Here is a 22006-nt window from a genome sequence, read left to right on the forward strand (position 1 = left end):
TACAGGGCTCTTTATTTTAGTTTAAATACAAAAAGAGCATGGCCAGCGGTTATAAAAGAAAAGCAGACAGTGAATTTGAAAGGGGATGGCAACTTTATCACAATAAAAAAACCAGGACCAACAAAATATAGAGATGACAGGCTGAGCCTGTATATAGTTTCATTAAAACTCCTATGTAGAAGAAGATAGGCAGTTTGTTGCTTCAGAAAAGACTAAGATAAGAGTTTCCACAGGGCATTATTGAGCTGCTTGTTCCTCATGCTGTAGATGAGGGGGTTCACTGCTGGAGGCACCACTGAGTACAGAACAGAAACCACCAGATCCAGGGATGGGGAAGAGATGGAGGGGGGCTTCAGGTAGGCAAACATGCCAGTGTTGATAAACAGAGAGACCACGACCAGGTGAGGGAGGCATGTGGAAAAGGCTTTGTGCCGTCCCAGCTCAGAGGGGATCCTCAGCACAGCCCTCAAGATCTGCACATAGGACAGCACGATGAACACAAAGCATCCAAATCCTATTAGGAGACTAAACACAAGAAGCCTAGCTTCCCTGAGGTAGGCATCTGAGCAGGAGAGCTTGAGGATCTGGGGGATTTCACAGAAGAACTGGTCCAGGGCATTGCCCTTGCACAGTGGCAGTGAAAATGTATTGGCCATGTGCAGCAGAGCATTGAGGAACCCACTGGCCCAGGCAGCTGCTGCCATGTGGACACAAGCTCTGCTGCCCAGGAGGGTCCCGTAGTGCAGGGGTTTGCAGATGGCAACGTAGCGGTCGTAGGACATGATGGTGAGCACATACATCTCTGCTGAAGTGAAAAAGACAAAGCAAAAGACTTGGGCAGCACATCCCATATAAGAAATGGCCCTGGTGTCCCAGAGGGAATTGGCCATAGACTTGGGGAGAGTGGTGGAGATGAAGCCCAGGTCGAGGAGGGAGAGGTTGAGGAGGAAGAAGTACATGGGGGTGTGGAGGTGCTGGTCACAGGCTATGGTGGTGATGATGAGGCCGTTGCCCAGGAGGGCAGCCAGGTAGATGCCCAGGAAGAGCCAGAAGTGCAAGAGCTGCAGCTTCTGTGTGTCTGTGAATGCCAGGAGGAGGAACTGGATGATGGAGCTGCTGTTGGACATTTGCTCTGCCTGTGAACATGAGGACCTGTGCAAGGAGAAGACAGTGACAAGTTAGGGGAGACTTCTCTGAGCAAAATAAACATGCCATTTCTCATGAAAAACCTCATCCCTGAAGGAGGCCTGTGTCAGCTAATTCTCCTTTTCTACCAAATGACAAACACGGGTCATCACAGCTTGAAATGCAGCTTGGGCACCTAGTTTCCATGAATGCACCTCCGAGGCAAGACCCCCTGGGCTGGTGTCAAAACTGAAATGGACCCACATTCCCACCCCAACCCCAGAGAGTAAGAGCACCAGGGACAGGTGGAGAAACAAGGAAGAACACTGCAGTGCTCCTGAAAAATAAAGCAAGGACAGAAAGGCAGACGGGCATGATGTCAAACATTCTCCTTATCTCGCTGTGCTGCTGCCACTCACATGATGACACTGTATAATAGATACTTTTAGCACCTTTTTTGTGTACCATGTTCCAGAAACACTTCACCTGGACATCCAGCTGCTGAGGTGGAGACTCGTTACCTGGACCTCAGGGCTTTGGGGCAGAGGCTCTGCTGGGGAGGGGATGAGACCAGAGGGTTGCACTGGGAAATGTGTCTGCACTGTAGGGGATGGCAGGGGGGTTCCTGAATCCCCTCCCCAGCATTTCTGGTTGCAGCTCCCTCTCCCTGCCCATGTCTCTGCTGCCTGGAGCTGTCCCTGCTGGGAGCTGTTTCTCTGTCCCTGGGTCTGCTCCCTGTCAGTGTCACAGAGCCCGTCCCCCATGCTCAGCTCTGTCCTGCTCACACCTGCTGGCACCGGCCACTGCCCAGGGGCAGCTCTGTGTGTGCAGGGGCTCAGGAGCAGCTCTGACAAATCCTAACAAGAACTGGGGTCTTAGCACCTTCTCCAGGGCAGAGAAATAAATTCCCAGGTCCCACTGCCCACCCAGCCAACCAAGAGTGGAAAAAACTCAAAACTTAATATTACCCCCATCAGAGAAATACTTCCTCAGTGTCCTTCAGAAGGAATCTCTGCAAATGTCCTGGGGGTGAGCTGGAGCGGTGAGCTGTCCTGACCCACACAGTTCCCTCTCAACAGCAGAAGGACCCTGCCCTGCCGGGAGTCGCTCCTTCCCCCCACAGCTTCTCCCTCGGTGTTGTTGGGATCTCCCCGGGCAGGCTGAGCGCTGACCCTGGCAGCTGGCAGAGTCCCTGCAGGGACCCTGCTCTGCAGGACAGCCCTGGGCACCCCTGGGTGCTCATCCGGCTTCACACCCTGCAGCTGGGAGAAGGCAGCTGTCACGCCCTGTCCATGCAGGGAATCCCTGCGAAGGAGGAGATCCTTCTCCTCCACGCCAGCCATGGGATGTGCCAAGTCTGGGAGATAATTCCAGGATCCACATCTGCACCACCCTGCACTCAGAGACTTACTGTGTTGAAGATTTCCCTTCGATCTCTCAGACTCCTCCCACCCCAGACTGCATTTGCCCTCTCTCTGCCTGGCTCCTCTGCCCTCCGTGCTGCAGGCAGAGCCCTCAGCCCTGCTGCACTTTGCAGAGGAGCTGCTCCTGGGCAGAGCTGTCTCTCTGCAGTGCTGCCGCTTGCCATGAGCTCCCTCTGTCCCAGGAGCCCAGCCCAGCTCAGCAGCACAGGAGCAGCCCATGTTGTCCCTTTCTCTGTCCCCTCTGGGCTCCCTTCAGCTGTCCCTGGGGCTCCAGAGGCACATCCTGTGAAACCACACGAAGTAATCAGTGATGTTGATTCTCTCTCCTCTGCACAGACACTTCTTTCCAGCATTATGTTCTTTGTATTATAGAATAAATTGGTGTGAGAATCATCTTTTCTTGTCCCATCATTAGACAGGACACCAGGAAGGTTACAGCAATGGATCTAATTTCTCCAAGCTGGGAGAGGAATCTCTTCAGTTGAATGAATTCAGGCATTTTGTTCTGGGTTATACTCCTAGATCTACAGAGACATTCATCAATCTTTTGACCATCTCATGTCTGTGCTCTGAAGCAAAGCCTTTGCACACATGCAGTTTTGACACTTGGTACCAGGTTTCCATGGGGTGACTCAGAGGTTTCCTGGTGCCACAGCTGGGGTGGTTCAGCCCAGATGTGAGGCAATGCCCTCAGCCAGGGACCTGACTGGGTGAGCTGGAGCTGCCAGTGTTGCAGACAGAGCTGTGACATGGATGGAATAAACTGCCAAGGTAGGGTGGCAGAAGTTAGTTCATCTGGTCTTCAAGGGCAGCAGCCTCCAAGCACAGCAACAGTCCAGAGCAAAACTCAGTCTAGACCTGTAAGGCAATTCAAGGGCCCCATTATGAGCTGTTACTACTTCAGGAACTGTTAAAGGAGATACAAAGACACTGTGTGGCTACTGATGAATTTAGTAAGGGAAAGGATGAATTATTCTCGGTGTCTCTTGTCCTCTGTCTTCACCAGCAAGGTCTCCCAGGCCTCTGTGACTGGAGGCGGAACAACCAGCAGTGGATGGGGATCAAGTCAGAGATCTCTGGAACTAACACAATCTTTTCCAGTCTATGGGGCAGTAGGGGCAGCATCCCAGGAGTTGAGACAGCAGGACCATGTCACAGTGAGGATACTCTCCAACATCTTTGGAAGCTCATGGAGACTGGGGGGACTCCCTGAACACTGGCAGCTCTCACAGATCATGTGCACTTTTCGAAAATGGCCAATGGGTGAGCAGGGGAACTAAGGGCTGTGCCCCAGACCATGTCCACTGGGACCCCATTTCTGCGTGTCTGAAAGAGAAGGTCACAGGGTTTACCCAGGGCAGGTTGTGCCTTTCCATCCTCTTTGCTTTCTGTGAGGAAAGGACAGGGTTGCAGGATATGGGGACAGCAGTGGTGGTCTGTTACCTGCAAGTCAGCAAGGCATTCAGCATCATCCCCCACAATATTCTTGTGTCCAAGAAAGGATAATAGGGTCTGCATCAGTATACAAGTAGATGGGTGAAAAACAATCTGGATGGTTGGGCTTGGAAAGGTGCTATAGAAAGGGAGAAACTTTCTAATCATGAGGACAGTCAAGCACTGGAAGCTGTTTCCCAGGAGTGTGCATCCACTCTGTCCCAGAAAGTGTCCAAGATGTGTTTGGATAGAGCCCTGAGTAGTCTGGTCTGACCCTGCTTTGAGCAGGAGGTTGGTCAAGACACCTGCTGAGGTCCCATCCAGCCTGAATGATACTGTCCTTTCATCCCCTTCACGTTTTCCATTTAGACAAAGCTCTCAGGTTCTCTCTGACCACAGGAATAATTCACATGAGGTGCAGGGCTGCTTTACAAGTGCCCGCAAATAGCCCTGACGACATCTTATGCATCCCTTTTCATTTGCCCCAACCCAAGTTCTTCTTTTTTGCTGTCCTCATGCCCACCTCATTCATCCTTACAGAGCAGGTTGCTCAACAGGTGTCAGCATCCATGTGCAGAGTCTGCACATCAGCCAGGCAGCAAAGCCATCGTTACAGAAATGGAGACGAGGCTCTTGCCCAGCTCCTTGCACCCAGGAATCAGCACAACTTGTCTGCTGAGATTCTCGGGAGCACCTGAAATTTAAGTGCAGAGCATGTGAGTCCTCGTTGGGTATCCTGGCTTGTCTCCTGAACCATATGGTGCTTCTGGCTGTGAAGAGAATCAAAATCAACTCTTTGGCTGGGGTAGTTTCATTTTACATGTGTCACACAGGGCAGATGGAGTGATCTCAGAACTCCAGTCTCTGCTGCACTGTTGGGACTTCAGAGACTGGAAATGCAGGTGATGGTGTGTGTCAGTGTGCACCACCTCAACACTCTGGATTCCTTTGTGCCTTTGCACTGACCTGAGATCTGTTCCTTGGCCTTCTTTGGCTAAAAAAGAAATAAAACTGCCCTATGTCACCTCCCCTCACACCAGAAAAAAAAGGGAAAAAGTACGAAAGGGGTGATTTCAGGGCAATTCTGTCCAAAGAAATACTTTTTAAATGATAAAAATAGTATAAGTGAGAGAAAAAGCTCTTAAAAAGAACTCCATGCAAGAGGTTAGCTACTGAAACATAGCAGCTGTTTTGAGAAGCAAGAACGACTGTTGGGAATGAAGTTAAAAAACTTTAGCTCATCATCATCATCAAGAATAAGGAATTCCCTGTTATTCTTATTAGTGATAGTACCACTCTTCAAAAATATCCTTGAGATTGTCTCTGTCTTTTGATGGCTCCAAAACTGAGCCTGCTCAGACTTTGTAAGGACTGCTTCAAGTCTCTGCAACCCAAATCTCTACAACTGTCTCTCATTGAAGGTCTTTTACCCCAGAAAGGGGAAAACTTAAAGTGCAGGCACCAAACCAGTGCCCAACCTGCCTGGAGAGCCGGGCCACTTGTGCCACACAACAGCCGACCTCGGGGGAAGCTGAGGGTGATGGGAATTGAAATGGTTTTATCTCAAATCATAAATTAGGTTGGAAAAGACCTTTAAGGTCATAAAGTCCAGTCGTAAATATGACACTGCCAAGTCCACCCATTACATCATATCCCTAAGCTTCATGTCTACACATATTTTAAATACCTTCAGGGATGGAAGCTCCAATCCTGAGCTGGCAGGACAACACTGTCTGCTGCTTGGCATAAGATACCTGTCATGACTGTGATTTCAGAGCTCATTGGCAGAGTTTCTCACACCCTTCACTGAGCTGGGCAGGTGTCGGGAGATGGGCGCACACTTCAGTTTCCAGATCCCAGGACAGAGCCCAAGCCATCCTTCCCTTGGCCTCTGGCATCCCATTTCTTGAGATGCAAAGCTGCTGGGCCTTCTGTGGATAATCATGTTAAAATGCATCAATAATCATTCAAGTGTTTGCGTAACTTCTCTAAGAGTGTCAGTATTAAAAATAATAATAATTTAAAAAATAGAAAAGGGTTCATCTGCCTACATATAAATATCTGCAACACAGCAGTCTGCATCTGTGGTAGCCCCACTGCCGGTGCCAATCAAATAGGTATTTGCAGTATAAGGCATGACACCCCATCCATAAGTACATAACTAAGTGGTTCAGATGAAGGGTGGTCTGGCAAAAATCACCCTGTTCCTCCCCAAGTGCATGGACACTGCTCATGTGCCTCTCCAGAGAGTGGCAGAAGCTGGATGCCCTTCTTGGGACAGACTCCTTCAGGAAAGACACAGCAATTGGGGTAACTCATCAGGTCTTCATGGCATTTCACTCGGCATCAGTTTTTATGTATTTGGTGCTTTCCTGTGACTACTCTTTGTGCACAAATGCTCACAAAAAGACACCCATTTAGTAAGACATGGTCATAAAGATGCTGTTATGGAAAAGAAATCTCACCATGAGCTCTGGAGGGAGTGAGGAAGATTATAACAAGCACCAGGAAGAACCAAAAAACTCAAAGCCTCTTCTGAAGAGTGAGAGGCCCTGAGCAGCAGTGAGTGGCCATGTGTGGTGTGGGAGAGAGGGTCACAGAATCATAGAATCACAGAATGTTAGGGATTGGAAGGGACCTCCAAAGATCATCTAGTCCAATCCCCCTGCCAGAGCAGGAACACCTAGATGAGGTTACACAGGAAGGTGTAAAAAAAAGCCAGGCGGGTTTTGAATATCTCCAGAGGAGGAGACTCCACAACCTCCCTGGGCAGCCTGTTCCAGTGTTCCGTCACCCTCACTGAGAAGAAGTTTCTTCTCAAATTTGAGTGGAACCTCTTGTGTTCCAGCTTGAACCCATTACCCCTTGTCTTACTGTTGGTTGTCACCGAGAAGAGCCTGGCTCCATCCTCGTGACACCCACCCTTAATGTATTTATAAACATTAATGAGGTCACCCCTCAGTCTCCTCTTCTCCAAGCTAAAGAGCCCCAGCTCCCTCAGCCTTTCCTCATAAGGGAGATGCTCCACTCCCTTAATCATCTTTGTTGCCCTGTGCTGGACTCTCTCCAGCAGTTCCCTATCTTTCTTGAACTGAGGGGCCCAGAACTGGACACAATATTCCAGATAAGGTCTCACCAGGGCAGAGTAGAGGGGAAGGAGAACCTCTCTCAAACTACTAACCACCCCCCTTCTAATACACTCCAGGATGCCATTGGCCTTCTTGGCCACAAGGGCACAGTGCTGGCTCATGGTCATCCTGCTGTCCACCAGGACCCCCAGGTCCCTTTCCCCTACACTGCTTTTCAACAGGTCATACCCCAACCTATACTGGAACCTGGGGTTGTTCCTGCCCAGATGTAAGACTCTACATTTTCCCTTGTTATATTTCATTAAATTTTTCCCCACCCAACTCTCCAGCATGTCCAGATCTCGCTGGATGGCAGCACAGCCTTCTGGCATGTCAGCCACTCCTCCCAGCTTGGTGTCATCAGCAAACTTGCTGATAGTACACTCAATTCCCTCATCCAAGTCATTGATGAATATATTGAATAATACTGGTCCCAGTACTGACCCTTGAGGCACTCCACTAGATACAGGCCTCCAACCAGACTCCACCCCATTGACCACGACTCTCTGGCTTCTTTCCTTCAGCCAGTTTGCGGTCCACCTTACTACCCGACCGTCCAGTCCACATTTCCTCAGTTTAGCCATGAGGATGCTGTGGGAGACGGCATCAAATGCTTTACTGAAGTCAAGGTAGACCACATCCACCACTCTGCCATCATCAATCCACCCTGTTATGTCTTCATAAAAGGCTATGTGGTTGGTCAAGCACGACTTCCCCTTGGTGAAGCCATGTTGACTGTCCCTGATGACCCTCTTAGCCTTGATATGTCTTAAGATGGCACCAAGGATAAGGTGTTCCATCACTTTCCCAGGGATGGAGGTGAGGCTGACCGGTCTATAGCTGCCCGGGTCTTCCTTCTTGCCCTTTTTGAAGACCGGAGTGACATTTGCTTTCCTCCAGTCCTAAGGCACCTCTCCTGTTTCCCAAGACTTGGCAAAGATGATGGAGAGTGGTCCAGCAATGACTTCAGCCAGCTCCCTCAGCACCCGTGGGTGCATCCCATCTGGACCCATGGATTTATGGATGTCCAGATTGCTTAATTGCTCCCTAACCCAGTCCTCATCAACCAAGGCAAACTCCTCCACTGCCCTGCCTTCCTCTGGGGCCTCAGGGGTACGGGGCTCCTCAGGACAGCCTCCGGCAGAGTAGACAGAGACAAAGAAGGCATTCAGTAACACTGCCTTCTCTGTATCTTCTGTCACCAGGGCACCCACGCCATTCATCAGTGGGCCTACATTGCCTCTGGTGTTAGTTTTATCTGCCATGTATTTGAAGAAGCTCTTTCTGTTGTCCTTGACCCCTATTGCCAGGTTTAACTCTAAGGAGGCCTTAGCTTTCCTAGTTGCCTCCCTACATCCTCTGACAACAGCCTTATATTCTTCCCAAGTGGCCAGCCCCTCCTTCCATGATTTGTAAACTCTCCTCTTCCACTTGAGCTTGCCCAGCAGTTCCCTGTTTAACCACGCAGGTCTCCTGGCTCCCTTCCTTGACTTCCTATGTGTCGGGATGCTCTGATCTTGAGCTTGGTAGAAGCAGTCCCTGAATGCTAACCAACTATCTTGGACCCCTTTACCTTCAAGCAGCCTTGCCCACGGGATTTCCCCCCATCTGTCAGGGGATGTGAGGTAAAAAAGGGTGATGACTGATGACTTCAGCAAATCCTTACAACCATGTCTGAGCCTGCAAGTGGAATGTGGTTGATATCTGTGGGTGGAGAGGGAATAGGAGAAAGATTTTTGGTGATTCTGGAAAGAAGGCAGGCTTCTCTTGGACTAATCATATATGGCAGTGACATTTGGATGCTGTGGGCATGGCTGTGCCTGGGAGATGGGGAATGGCTGCTGCTGGGGGTGGCTGTGCTCAGGCACAGTCCATGAGCTGATCTTGCTCTGCTCCTCTCTTACACTCCCCACACTTGCATGGTCCTCAGGAATCATCCATGAGCCTGGAGGAAGCACCAGCCTCCTGGAGTGTTGGCCCATTACTGGAGGACAAGAGTGAAAGGTTTGTGACACACATGGGAGTGCAGGAAGATAGGGGTCTATGTGTAGCAGTAAGTGTGTTAAAAGAAGAAGACCTAAAGACCATGGGCTGATCATGCTAATGTGGAATAGATTGATTTTTCTTTTTTTATTTTAGAGCAGCAGCAGAAGAAACGTGTGCATTTCAATGCTGGGGCATGGATCCAAATTGAGGATTCAAGCAAGTTTGGGACTGGGACAGCTCAGGTGATTGGTGACCATTGCCAGGTCTATGAAAGGAGCTGAATGGGCTTGGGGGACCTCACAGGCATTGCCAAATCCTCAGAAAACCAGAGCCTTGTGGTTAAAGCAACAGCACTTGGCACCAAAGCCACACCCAAACCACAAATACCCTCCCAGTGACCACAGGCAGAGCCTTGAGAAACATTTGACTGAAAGGGTCTCCTTAGCCAGGCCCTGGGGGTCAGGGCTTGGCCATTCTGATGATAAACAAACATGAAGGGCTGATGTGGCACCAGAGCCACCTCCACATTGCCTTTACCACCTCTGACCATTGTCTCCACATTGCCTTTACCACCTCTGACCATTGTCTCCAGGCTTTTCCTTCACCAGACTCCAGGGACAGGGACTGCTTGTGTCAGCGATGGCCGCTCATGGGGTCCCAAACACCCTCAGAAACTTGGGGTTTGTTTCTGCCTTTCCCTTCATTAGAGGTTTGTTCATTCTTTCAGCAGCTGCAGTTCAGGATCATGGCAGCAGAGGGCTCGTTAACATCCAAAATGCGCTTACAAGCCAATTGCTCTCTGCAGCACTTTGCTAAAAGCTTCCAGTCTGGTGTGGATGATTAGAGAGATTTCAGAACTGTAGCCAAACAGTGAGCATTTCCTTAATAAATAGTCATAAAGCCAAATTTCTTATATTTCCGTCCCACTCCCAATGCCCTCATTGCCAGAACAGCTGGTATTAACAATCTCCAATAACTATTGATCTAGAGAATCTCCTGATGAAGACTGAATGTGTCAGAAAAGTGGGTGCCTAAAGCACCACTTGAGCAAGGAGATAGGCCAGGATACCTCAAGAGGAATCACACTCCTCCAGACCAACATGGCATCTTTTGCCAGGCATGCCCTGAGGAGAAGGGCCTGGGCACTACAAGGGCCACCACACAAGCCCGTGCTGCACGGTCACCATGAACAAGGCAGCTGCACACGGGGCTGCGTGAGGAGGAGCGTGGGGACCCAGACACCTGGAGTTCTCATCCCATTCGGTTCAGCACTGGTATGACCCCCCACACACGAGTGTGTGCCAGTGTGCAGCTCCCAGTTTGGAGAAGCAGGGAGGAACTGGAGAGTGTAGGGCTCTGCCAAGGCAGGGTTCAGGACCCTGTGCACATGGTGTGGGATGCTGAGGGACCTGGGCTGCTTTGGCCCAGCAGCACTGGGGAGGCTGCAGCAGTGTAGGAGTAGCCTGAGAGTGCTTGAAGGGTGGTTTCAGAGATGGTGGAGGTTTTCTTCATAGTGAGAAAGAGCATGAGAAGGAAATAATGGCACACAGTGCAGCTGGGGAGGTCCAGGCTGGACATGAGCAGAAAGGAATGTGAGTGGAAAGGCAGTGCTGTGGTAGAGCAGGTCACCCAGAGGGAGTCTGCATCAGCCCAAGGCTTTGTGCTTCAAGGAACAGCTGGGGAGGACAGAGAGACATCAGCAAAGGAAGGAGGATGCTCAGACAAGAGCAAGGTGGGGTAGCAGGGGGAGTGTCTCCAGCCTGCAGGGAAAGAGGTGCAGGTGATGCCACAGCATAGGACAGGCTGTCGTGGAGATGATGAAGGGATGTAAAGAGGCTGAAAGCCCCCAACAGACATGAGCTCCTTCTCCCCTTAGCGATGGCTGTTGTCTCCACCTCTAATGCCTGTGAGGAGACACCTTGTCCTTAACAGCACAGGGGCCTCATGTCCTCCTTGTCCCCAGCCAGGAACCTGGGAGGTGTCGGACCATAGTCCTGCCCTTGGCCCTGCACAGCCCCACATCACACTGTCCCAGGAAGGGCCCTGAGCAACGTGGGAGGGACAGGATCTGACTTCCCAGGGTTGGGGGTCAGGGCTTGGCCCTTTGGTTAATGAAACACATCCATGTTTACTGATCGTCAGAGAGACCTTCACCTTGCTTTTCCTTACCTGTCATCTCTGCCTCCAGTTTCCTTCTCTAACCAGACCCTGGGGTCAGTTCCTCAGTAGTGTTCCTCAGTGGGAGCCATTAACATTACAGGAAACTTTGGAGTTTGAATCTGACTTGGACTTTTTGAGACGTTTCTTCAACTTCCTCCAGGGTCTGAGGTTCATGGTGTCAGCACCAAACCCACCAGAGGGGTCATTAAATGCCTCAAGTTGCTCTTCTGCTGCTGAGCTGGGCTGGGCTCCTGGGACAGAGGGAGCTCATGGCAAGCGGCAGCGCTGCAGAGAGACAGCTCTGCCCAGGAGCAGCTCCTCTGCAAAGCGCAGCAGGGCTGAGGGCATCTCAGAGTATCTCAGGGAGACGAGAAGGCAGGGAGGCCTGGAAGGTGGTCAGGATTGAAAGGATGACTTAGAGCTCAGTGGAGGAGAAATCTTTGCAGCCCTTGACATGGTAAGTCTCTGTGTGTAGGGCAGTGCAGCTGGAATTCATGGAGGCATCTCCTAAAACTGGCACAGCCACAGCTGCTGGGATCTGAAAGGACAGGGATCTTCTCAGGCGATTTTGAACAGCTGTGAAGCCAGCTGAGCACCCAGGGGTGCCCAGGGCTGTCCTGCAGAGCAGGGTCCCTGCACCCCAGGGCTGTGCTGGGGCAGGGACTCTGCCGCCTGCCAGGGTCAGCGCTCAGCCTGCCCAGGGAGATCCCCACGGTGCTATGGGGAGAAGCTCTGCATGGAAGCAGCAACCTCTGGCTGGACGGGTTCCTGCCATGGAGAGGGTGCTGCATGGCTCAGGGCTTCCCACAGCTCCAGATCACTGCAGGACATTCCCAGGAGGCTTTTAAGAAACACAGCAAGACAGGGGCTGTGTGAAAACGACGGATCTTATTCTATCATTCTCATACTCTGGGTTGTCTATGTGGCCAAAGGGACACAGAAATTAATGTCTCTATTCAAGAGGAGGCACTGAAATTCCAAATCTGTTACTCTTAGCAGTGAATAAACCTGTGATGATCAGAAATCAGCACACCGGGGCTTCCAGACAGCATCAGGATGACTTTTCCAGCCTCATCAGGGCTGGTCTGATGTTCCCATCAGAGCCGGCCCACACAGAGCTGCCCCTGGGCAGTGCCCGGCTTCTGGGAGGGGTCTGCAGGACAGAGCTGAGCACACAGTGGCTGGGATGGGGTCTGTGACACTGACAGGAGGAGACCTGGGGACAGAGACACAGCTGCAGGCAGGGACAGCTCCAGGCGGCAGAGCAGGGGCTGTTCAGGAGCTCTTCTGCTCCTTCTCTGCAGATGGCTGCTGGGTGTTGTCTGCTGGGCAATGATCGGACTGTCCCTTTAGCACATCCCATCTCCAGGAGCCCTGACTCTGCTCTGCCTGTCCTGCTGGGCTCACCAGCTGCCCCTAGAAAGGCCCAGCTCTGCTGTAGGATGCCAGGAGTGCTGAGCCTTTCCTTGGGGTCCGCACTCTCCTGCCAGAATCCTTTGCTTCTCTGGGTGAGGGGTCGAGTCCTGCTCTCTCCATCACATCTCCACCTCTGGGCTGGGACAGAGAAGAGTTTGCAGATCTTCCCTTTAAAACAAGGCTCCCCTGCTCCAGTGTGAGTCCAATTTTGGGTTTTCCCAAATTTTCAGTCATATCTATGAGGAATTCAACCCCTACAAAAATCCAGTCATGAGATGTGATGGTGGAAAATTAAAAACACAAACAGAAAATCATAATAATGACATGCTAAGCCTCTGCTCTGCAGCCCACACTCTTAAGTGTCACGAGTGCAGACATTGAACTTTTCCATTAGTGGTGCATAAAATCTGACACTGCTTGTGAATGTCAGACCTCTCACAAACCAGCTCCCATGTCCCCACTGCAGAAGAGCAAAGCTGGCTGCTTGGCCTCAGACCGGCAGAGGTCCTGCTCCTTACAGCCAGCACAGACCAGAGGAAGGAAATGCCTTTGAAGTGGGGTGATTACTACGAAAAGATGCAGTGGCCTTCCAAGAGGAGTCTTCCCGCATTTTAAGTTCTCATTTCATTTTTTTGAACAGTGCCTCCATATCAAGAAAGAGCAAATGTCCAACAGCAGCTCCATCACCCAGTTCCTCCTCCTGCCATTCACAGACGCACGGGAGCTGCAGCTCTTGCACTTCTGGCTCTTCCTGGGCATCTACCTGGCTGCCCTCCTGGGCAACGGCCTCATCATCACCACCATAGCCTGTGACCAGCACCTCCACACCCCCATGTACTTCTTCCTGCTCAACCTCTCCCTCCTCGACCTGGGCTCCATCTCCACCACTCTCCCCAAGTCCATGGCCAATTCCCTCTGGGACACCAGGGCCATTTCCGACATTGGATGTGCTGCACAGCTCTTTCTCTTTGTCCTATTAACTTCAGCAGAGTATTTTCTTCTCACCATCATGTCCCACGACTGCTACGTTGCCATTTGCAAACCCCTGCACTACGGGACCCTCCTGGGCAGCAGAGCTTGTGTCCACATGGCAGCAGCTGCCTGGGCCACTGGGTTTCTCATTGCTCTGCTGCACACGGCCAATACATTTTCACTGCCACTGGGCAAGGGCAATGCCCTGGACCAGTTCTTCTGTGAAATCCCCTAGATCCTCAAGCTCTCCTGCTCAGGTGCCTACCTCAGGGAAGTTGGGCTTGTTATACTTGGTGCCTCTGGATTCTTTGTATGTTTTGTGTTCATCCTCCTGTCCTATGTGCAGATCTTCAGGGCCGTGCTGAGGATCCCCTCTGAGCAGGGACAGCACAAAGCCTTCTCCACGTGCCTCCCTCACCAGGCCATTGTCTCCCTGTATGTCAGCACTGCCATGTTTTCCCATCTGAAGCCCCCCTCCATCTCCTCCCCTTCCCTAGACCTGCTGGTGACTGTTCTGTACTCGATGGTGCCTCCAGCGGTGAATCCCCTCATCTACAGCATGAGGAATCAGGAGCTCAAGGATGCCCTGAGAAAACTGATGGCTGGATTCTTTTCAAAGTCATTAAACTTCTCATCTTCTGCATATCACTCATGACATAACTTGTGACAGGTCCAACCTGTCTTTGTTATATTTTGTAGTTGTGGATGATTGTTTGGAGTTCAGGGAAGGCTTGTTTCATTTTGCTTTTTTAGCTATGATAATATTGCCCACAAAGAAATGTTATTATTCATCCCACTTCTAATTCTCTGTCCACCTTTATAGTTCAAGTCATAGACCTTGTAAATGAGAAGTCGTGCTCCCTCTGTATTTAAACAAAATAAATGACCCCGCAGTGAACAGTTTGTCTGAGATCTTTCCTCTGCAACCTATGTGAAGCTCAATACAAGCTGTCTGTGGGCAAAGATGGAGGAAACAGTCCCAGCAGAGCAGCTCTGCCAGGGAGCACCAGCCTTGTTCTTTCCAGAGTCCTCCTCTTTCCACTTCCCCACTCTGCTTCTCAGCTCTTGTGCTGCTGTAAGGCCTGAGGGCTTCCAGGGCTTGGTCGCAGTTGAACTGTGTGTCGGTCCTGTGATCAGGACAGGCAATGGGCAGTTCTGTGACAGAGCTGGCCTCAGAACAGCATCTCCAGCAGCAAGGGGATCTCCTTAGCACAGTGGCTGAGGGTTTAGGTCTTTTTCCAGAGTTGTTTTAAAGAACAGGCCTAAGGAATAGACTCTCAAGAGGCTCATTGTTTGGCTTGTTTCTCTGTGGGCTCAGTGTGATGGGATCAGGGTCCCAGTGTGGCTTTCGAGGGACTTCGGGCTGGTTGTTAAGCAGTTGCTTGTTGGTGGCCAGCACCCACGCACATGGTGAATAAGGCAGGGTCCCTCTGAGCACCCTCCACGGCCACCCAAGATTTTGTGTGGGACGCGGTCAGTGGCAGTGACCACCATCAGCTGGGGCTGCCTCCCAGTCTGACCAGTACGGCCCCGCAGAGTCACCACAGCCTGGGCACCACAGCCCACTTGATCTACAGAGCAAAACCCCCAGCTCAGGGGCTGTGGGCAGCACGGGGACAGGGTGCAGGAATGGCAGTCAGGCCAGTGCAGGTGTGCTTTCCCTAGGAAAAGGCTTTGTGGGGAGATGGGATGTCCCAGGAGAAGAGCAGGACACAGTGTGTGTGCAAGAGAGACATGGAAACAGTCTGTCATGCTGCTGGGTGCCAGCTTGGGGCTGTTGCCTCTTGCAGCCACCATTTTGATCATTGTCCTCTCACCACGACTCAGAGAGCTTGTTCTTCACCCCATGGAAGGACACCAGATGACTAGGTCAGAAGTCCAGGTGAGCGCTGAGGGGACATGTGAGCACGGTGGTGGTTTGGTTTTTCAGTTCTGAGGGCAGTTCTCAGGTGTTTGGGCTGAGCTCCATGATCTCACTATAAGCACCCAGCGCAAATCTCGAGAGGCCCCCGTGTACCTGAGATATTTGCCTGGGACTGGCAGGTATCAGACAAGAATGATAGACCCATGTCACTTTTGTCATTTACAACTAGTGTTCAAGACTTGTACACTTAATTAGATAAGTTTCAGGACTGTAGGTAAAGAAGCAGGTATGTAAAGAGCACTTCGAAGAAGTGATAGAAGAATTTTCCAGTTATATCATAGAATCATAGAATTATTTCAGTTGGATGAGACCCTCAGGATCATTGAGTCTAACCATAACATAACTCTATTCACGAAACCATGTCCCTAAGAAGTTCGTCTAAATGCCTTTTAAACCCTTCTAGGGATAGTGACTCCACACTGCCCTAGGTAGCTTGTTCCAATGCCCGACAGCCCTTTCCAGGAAGAATTTTTTCCAAATATCCAATCTGAACCTTCCCTGGCACAACTTGGGGTCATTTTCTCTTCTCCTATCACTTGTTACTTGGGAGAAGAGACCAACACCCTCCATGCTCCAACCTCCTTTCAGGCAGTTGCAGATGGCGAGAAGGTCTCCCTTCCCTCAGCCTCCTGTTCCCCAGTATGAACAACCCCAGCTCCTTCAGCCACTCCCGTCACACTTGTGCTCCAGCCCCTCACCAGCTTCGTTGCCTCCTCTTCACTCTCTCTAGTGCTTCAATGTCCTTCTTATGATGTGGGGTCCAAAACTGAACACAGGATTCAAGGTGGGGCCTCACCATTGCTGAGTACAGTGGCACAATCACTTCTCTAGTCCCACTGGCCACACTATTCCTGATACAAGCCAGGATACTGTTTGTGGCCTTTTTGGCCACCTGGGCACACGCTGACTCATGTTCAGTTGCTGTTGATCAACATCTCCATAACCCTCTCCACCAGGAAATTTTCCAGCCAATCTTCCCCAAGCCTGTAGCGCTGACTTGGGTTGTTGTGACCCAAGTGCAGGACCTGGCACTTGGTGTGGTTAAACCTCAGACACTGGGCTCAGCCCAATGATCCAGCTGGTCCAGATCCCTCTGTGTGGCCTTCACACCCTTCAGCACATCAACACTCCCACCCACCTGGGGTCATCTGCAAACTTACTAAGGGTGCCCTCGATCACCTCGTCCAGAATATTGATAAAGATTAAATAGAACTGGTCCCACTACTGAGCCCTGGGGACTCCACTTGTGACTGGCCACCAACTGGATTTGGCTCCATTCACCACAACTCTTTGGGCCCGGCCCTCCAGCCAGTTCTTTATCCATCACAGATACACCATCCAGGCCATGAGCTGCAGCTTCTCCAGGAGAATGCTGTGGGATACGGTGTCAAAGGCTTTACTGAAGTCTAAATACACAACATCCACAGCCTTTCCCTCATCTACTGGCTGGGTCACCTTGTCATGGAAGGAGATCAGGTTGGTCAATCAGGACCTGCCTTTCATAAACCCATGTTGACTGGGCCTGATCACATGGTTCTATTGTAAGTGTTGTGTGATGTTACTCAACATCATCTGCTCCATGACCTTCCCCAGCATTGAGGTCAGACTGACAGATTTGTAGCTCCCCGGATCCTCCTTCCAGCCCTTCCTGTAGATGGGTGTCACATTTGCTAAATGCAGAAAACTTGTAACAACCAGGTGCAAAGTTCAGGGGTGAATCTGATGTAAAGAAAAGTGATGTAACTCCCAGGGAGAGTTTGCTTGGTTTGCTTTCTGAAACAGAAAGGAGAAGCCATGACCTCCAGGCAATGGGAAGGGGGATCCTGTCCCTCACACACGGCTCAGGGCTCTTCCTGGGACCGTGGGATGCGGGTGTGCAAGGCCGAGAGAAGGACAACACTTGTACAACAACTTCCAGCTTCCCCATGGGGCTGCAAGGAGGCAACGAGGCACCAGTGCCATGAGGACAACATGTCTTCTCCTAGGCCTCAGTGGCAGAGACAACTGCCATGGCCAAGGGGACAGAGACCTGGGTTCTGTTGGTCCCTTCCAGCCTCGCCAGTGCCCTTTGCCATCTCCATCACAGGCTGTTCTACATGGTCCTACACGTGCCCCTCTTTCCCTACAGGCTGCAGACACCCATCTCGCCTCCCCACCTGCTCTCACGCCAGTATTTCTGTCCCTTCACTGATGTGTCTGCACCCTAACTAGCTGTTCTTTGGAGCACAAAACCATGGGCTGATCCAGCTCCCTCTGGGTGACCACTTGCACCACAGCGCTGTCCTTCCAGTGACATTTCTTCCTCCTCATATCCAGTCTCCATCTTCCAAGTTGCACTTTGTGACTTTTTTTTCTCTCTCTTGCTTTTTTCTGCTATTAAGGAAAACTCAACCATCTCAAAAATTGCTCTTCAAGCAGAGAACCCAACCTGCTAGTCTTCTTGTGGTCTTCCACTTGACCAGAGAGAAGTCACCTCACCATGATCTCCTAAATCCCAGGACTGCTGCTGGCCTTTCAGCTTCTCTGACAGACACGACCATGTCCCTGCTGCTGTCCCATCATGTTCTCAGGCAGAATGGACATGACAGTCCATCTCAAAGGCCTCTTCCTGGGTAGGGCCTGTAGGTACTTATGCGGAGGTTCCTTCCCAGCCATGTCCCTGCTGCTGGGCTGTCACCTCCAGAGACAGAACTGACCCCACAGTCCCCTTCACAGCCACATGCTGCTTACTGGATTGTGAGTTTCTGAGACACAACCGACCTCGTAATACCACACCCATCCATCCCCGTCCTTAGCACCCAGCACCTGACCAAGACTGAAGTGTGCTCTACACATTCCTACACCTACCCCTCTTTTCCTGCAGGCGGTAGACACCCATCTTGCTTCCTCTCCTTGTTCAAATTTGTCAAATATATTTCCTACTAACAATGTGGGTGAAAAGCACTCCTCACTGGAACTGCTGTATTTATATTAACATCTCCTGTATCTCCTCTTCTGCCTTTTTTTATTTTTTTACTATTCTTCTACCTATTATCTCTCCAGAAACATCTCCAAGTCAAAAATTATTTCAAATCACGGAATAACTCAGGTTTGAAGAGAGCCCTTGTCTCACTCATCTTGTCTCACTCACCTGCTCAGGGCAGGGTGAACCAGGGGAGGTTGCTCAAGGCCTCCTCCCAGGTTTGTATCATCCACAAAGGCACTGAAAGTGCACTCTGTTACATCATAGAAGGGGAGAATAAAGACGTTCAACAGCGTTGGCCCAAGTGCTGGTCACTGAGGGATGACACTGGTAACTGGCTGCACGGAGGACTTTGTACAACTGATGATATTTAGGCTTAATGGTTCAGCCAACTTCCCACGCAGCATCCACTTCTTGAGTCCCATCAGCACCACTCTGTCCAGAGGAGACCATGTCTGAGGCCTTGCAAACACCCTGTACAGAACATGCCTTTCTTTCTCGTGTCCATTTGGGTTCAGCAATCCCTTCCTTGTCCTTCACATTCCTGGAAATGGCTGCAGGAGGACGTGTCCCATCTCCTTCCAAGGGAGGGAGATAGGGTGGCCAGCCTGTTATTCTCCCAGTTCCTGTTCGTGCTCTTCTTGAAGATGGGTTGGAGGTCTGCATTTTCTAAGGACCCCAGAACCATTCTAGTTTCTATGGTACTTAGGACAGCACAATCCAGAATCACAGGCAAGGGTGACATAGCAGACTGGAGGACTTCCAATGAGCCTGTCCAAGGCAGCTGAGATGAATCTCACTGACCCAGGAGGGGTTGTTCCTGGAGTCACACACAGAAATGTCAGGTTCTGTCAGGTTCTGTCATCTGAGCCAGCCTTGCGAACTCCTTGTGCACCCAGGGATGATCAGAGACAGAGTCTGTCCCTTTTACTCACAGAGGCAGGAGTCACAGTGTCCCTCTGGCCTCCTGTTGCCACTCCAAAGGGACGAGAGACACCTCAGCCCTGTGGTGTGTCACCCTGCTCTGCACTCATCTGAGATGTCCCATGTCATGAGGAATGGACACGGGGACCTCAGTTCAAGGAAGCACATCCCAGTGCTGCATTCAAGTGATTTCCCATGGGGTGTTCCTCCCAACATGAAGTGACTTCAGGACCTTGTCTGTGCCACAGGCCTTCATGGAATCCCAAGGATTGATGGTTGTTTGTGCTCACTTGTGTTCATGTCACTTCACGTACGTGATGTGCGTGCTTACATTTCATCTATACAACACAAGCATGGACTGCTGACCTACTCATTCAGTGTCCATCCATGGAGGGAAGAACAACCTCTGTGAGCTGGGGTGAGAGGCCAGTGCTGGAAATGGTGCTTTTAAGGGGCCAGTCCATGACGATGTCCTAGGGCAGCTTCCATGGGGTGTCCAGTGCACAGGGGCACAGCCCAGACCCTGCTCTGCTGGTCCTGCAGGTCTCTGGCAGGACGCCTGGCTGTGAGAGGACACTGCTGAGTGCCCAGACCCGCACACACACTGTTCAGCTGTACACTGGTGTTTGCATCTGCATGTCACTTCAGCATGTTCTACAGAGAAGCTTTGAAGAAGAGCTAAACCTTCCAGCCCTGCCCATAGGAGATGACTTTTCTTTCTGGAAAGGCTGTTCTGAGGCCAGCTCCGTCACAGCAGTGCCCATTGCCTGTCCCTGCCTGCACTCACAGGACTGACACACAGCAGGACGGTGACCAAGCTGCCAGAGCACTCAGGTCTTGCACCAACACAAGGGATGAGAAGGAGAGCGTGGGAGTGGAACGAGAACATCTCTGGAAGACCAAGTGTTGCTGCTCCCTGGAAGTGCTGCCAGGCTGGGACTCTCTTCCCTTCCACCAGAAGGGAAGAAACTGATCCTGCAGCTCCAAAAAGGCCTTAAAAGAAGATCTCAGGGGAAAAATAAAACAAAACAAAACACTGCAGGGCCATATATTCTTTTTAAAAACAGAGAGAAAAGGGCTCCTCATTTCCATAGACACTTGTTGAGAAAAAAAGGCATACATTGAATTAGGAAAGGAATGACAACATAATCACAAAACACCAACACAACACCAACAAAACAAGAATGGTTGAGCCTGCAATGAGTTACACTATAAGTGCTATGCAGAGGATGAGAGTTTATGGCTGTTTGTTATTGAAAATGTCCAGTTATCAGTTTCCACACTGAATCCTGGAGCTCCTTGTTCCTCATGCTGTAGATGAGGGGGTTCACTGCTGGAGGAACCACTGAGTATAGAACTGCCACCACCAGGTCCAGTGAAGGGGATGAGATGGAGGGAGGTTTCAGGCAGGCAAAAATGCCAGTGCTGATGAAAAGGGAAACCACGGCCAGGTGAGGGAGGCATGTGGAAAAGGCTTTGTGCCGTCCCTGCTCAGAGAGGATCCTCAGTACGGCCCTGAAGATCTGCACATAGGAGAAAAAAATGAAAATAAAACCCCCAGACACTAAATAGACAGTGACCACAAGAAGCCCAGCTTCCCTGAGGTAGGAGTTTGAGCAGGAGAGCTGAAGGATTTGGGGGATTTCACAGAAGAACTGGTCCAGGGCATTGCTCTTGCACAGTGGCAGTGAAAATGTATTGGCCGTGTACAGCAGAGCATGGAGAAACCCAGTGGCCCAGGCAGCTGCTGCCATGTGGACACAAGCTCTGCTGCCCAGGAGGGTCCCGTAGTGCAGGGGTTTGCAGATGGCAATGTAGCGGTCGTAGGACATGACTGTGAGGAGAGAATACTCTGCTGGAATGAAAAAGAGAGACATAAAGACTTGTGCAGCACATCCCAAAAAGGAGATGGCCCTGGTGTCCCAGAGGCAATTGGCCATGGATTTGGGGAGAGTGGTGGAGATGGAGCCCAGGTCGAGGGGGGAGAGGTTGAGGAGGAAGAAGTACATGGGGGTGTGGAGGTGCTGGTCACAGGCTATGGTGGTGATGATGAGGCCATTGCCCAGGAGGGCAGCCAGGTAGATGCCCAGGAAGAGCCAGAAGTGCAAGAGCTGTAGCTCCCGTGTGTCTGTGAACGCCAGGAGGAGGAACTGGGTGATGGAGCTGCTGTTGGACATATGCTGTTTGTTGGAATGTGGGCTCTGTTCAAAAAAAAGAAAAAGCAACATAAGATTAGGACAGACTTCTCTTAGCAAAGCCACACCATTTTTTAAAGATATCATCCAAACTGAAATACATTTCCTTTCTCTGGGGTGTGCTGGCAGAGTGTGCTGTGAGGAGCAGGACCTGTGCCCGTGTGCTGCCAAGCAGCCAGCTTTGCTCTGCTGCAGTGGTGTCATGGGAGCTGGTTTGTGACAGCTCTGACATTCACAAGGAGTGGCAGATGTAATCCACATTCAATGAAAACGTTTAATATCTGTGCTCATGACTGTCAAGGGCTTGGGCTACAGAGGAGACAATTAGCATATTTTAATAAATATTTTATCTGTGG

The 22006-nt window shown here is 50.9% G+C and overlaps 2 protein-coding genes across 2 annotated transcripts; both read right to left on the reverse strand.

The window, feature by feature from the left end:
- Positions 1-212: 212 nt before the first annotated feature.
- LOC135998333 (olfactory receptor 14C36-like) lies at positions 213-1127 on the reverse strand. Its single transcript, XM_065651476.1, has one exon. The coding sequence runs from the start codon at positions 1125-1127 to the stop codon at positions 213-215; it is 915 nt and encodes a 304-aa protein (XP_065507548.1).
- Positions 1128-20705: 19578 nt separating this feature from the next.
- Positions 20706-21632, reverse strand: LOC135998334 (olfactory receptor 14A16-like). The gene has a single exon (XM_065651477.1). It carries the CDS (start codon positions 21630-21632, stop codon positions 20706-20708), a length of 927 nt encoding a protein of 308 aa, XP_065507549.1.
- Positions 21633-22006: the final 374 nt, after the last annotated feature.

Source organism: Caloenas nicobarica, chromosome 25 (assembly GCF_036013445.1).
Source record: "Caloenas nicobarica isolate bCalNic1 chromosome 25, bCalNic1.hap1, whole genome shotgun sequence".
Lineage (NCBI taxonomy): Eukaryota > Metazoa > Chordata > Aves > Columbiformes > Columbidae > Caloenas > Caloenas nicobarica.

Excerpts from the sequence above, each read along its gene's own strand:
- LOC135998333 (XM_065651476.1), bottom strand. The coding sequence starts at position 1,127 with ATGTCCAACAGCAGCTCCATCATCCAGTTCCTCCTCCTGGCATTCACA.
- LOC135998334 (XM_065651477.1), bottom strand. The coding sequence starts at position 21,632 with ATGTCCAACAGCAGCTCCATCACCCAGTTCCTCCTCCTGGCGTTCACA.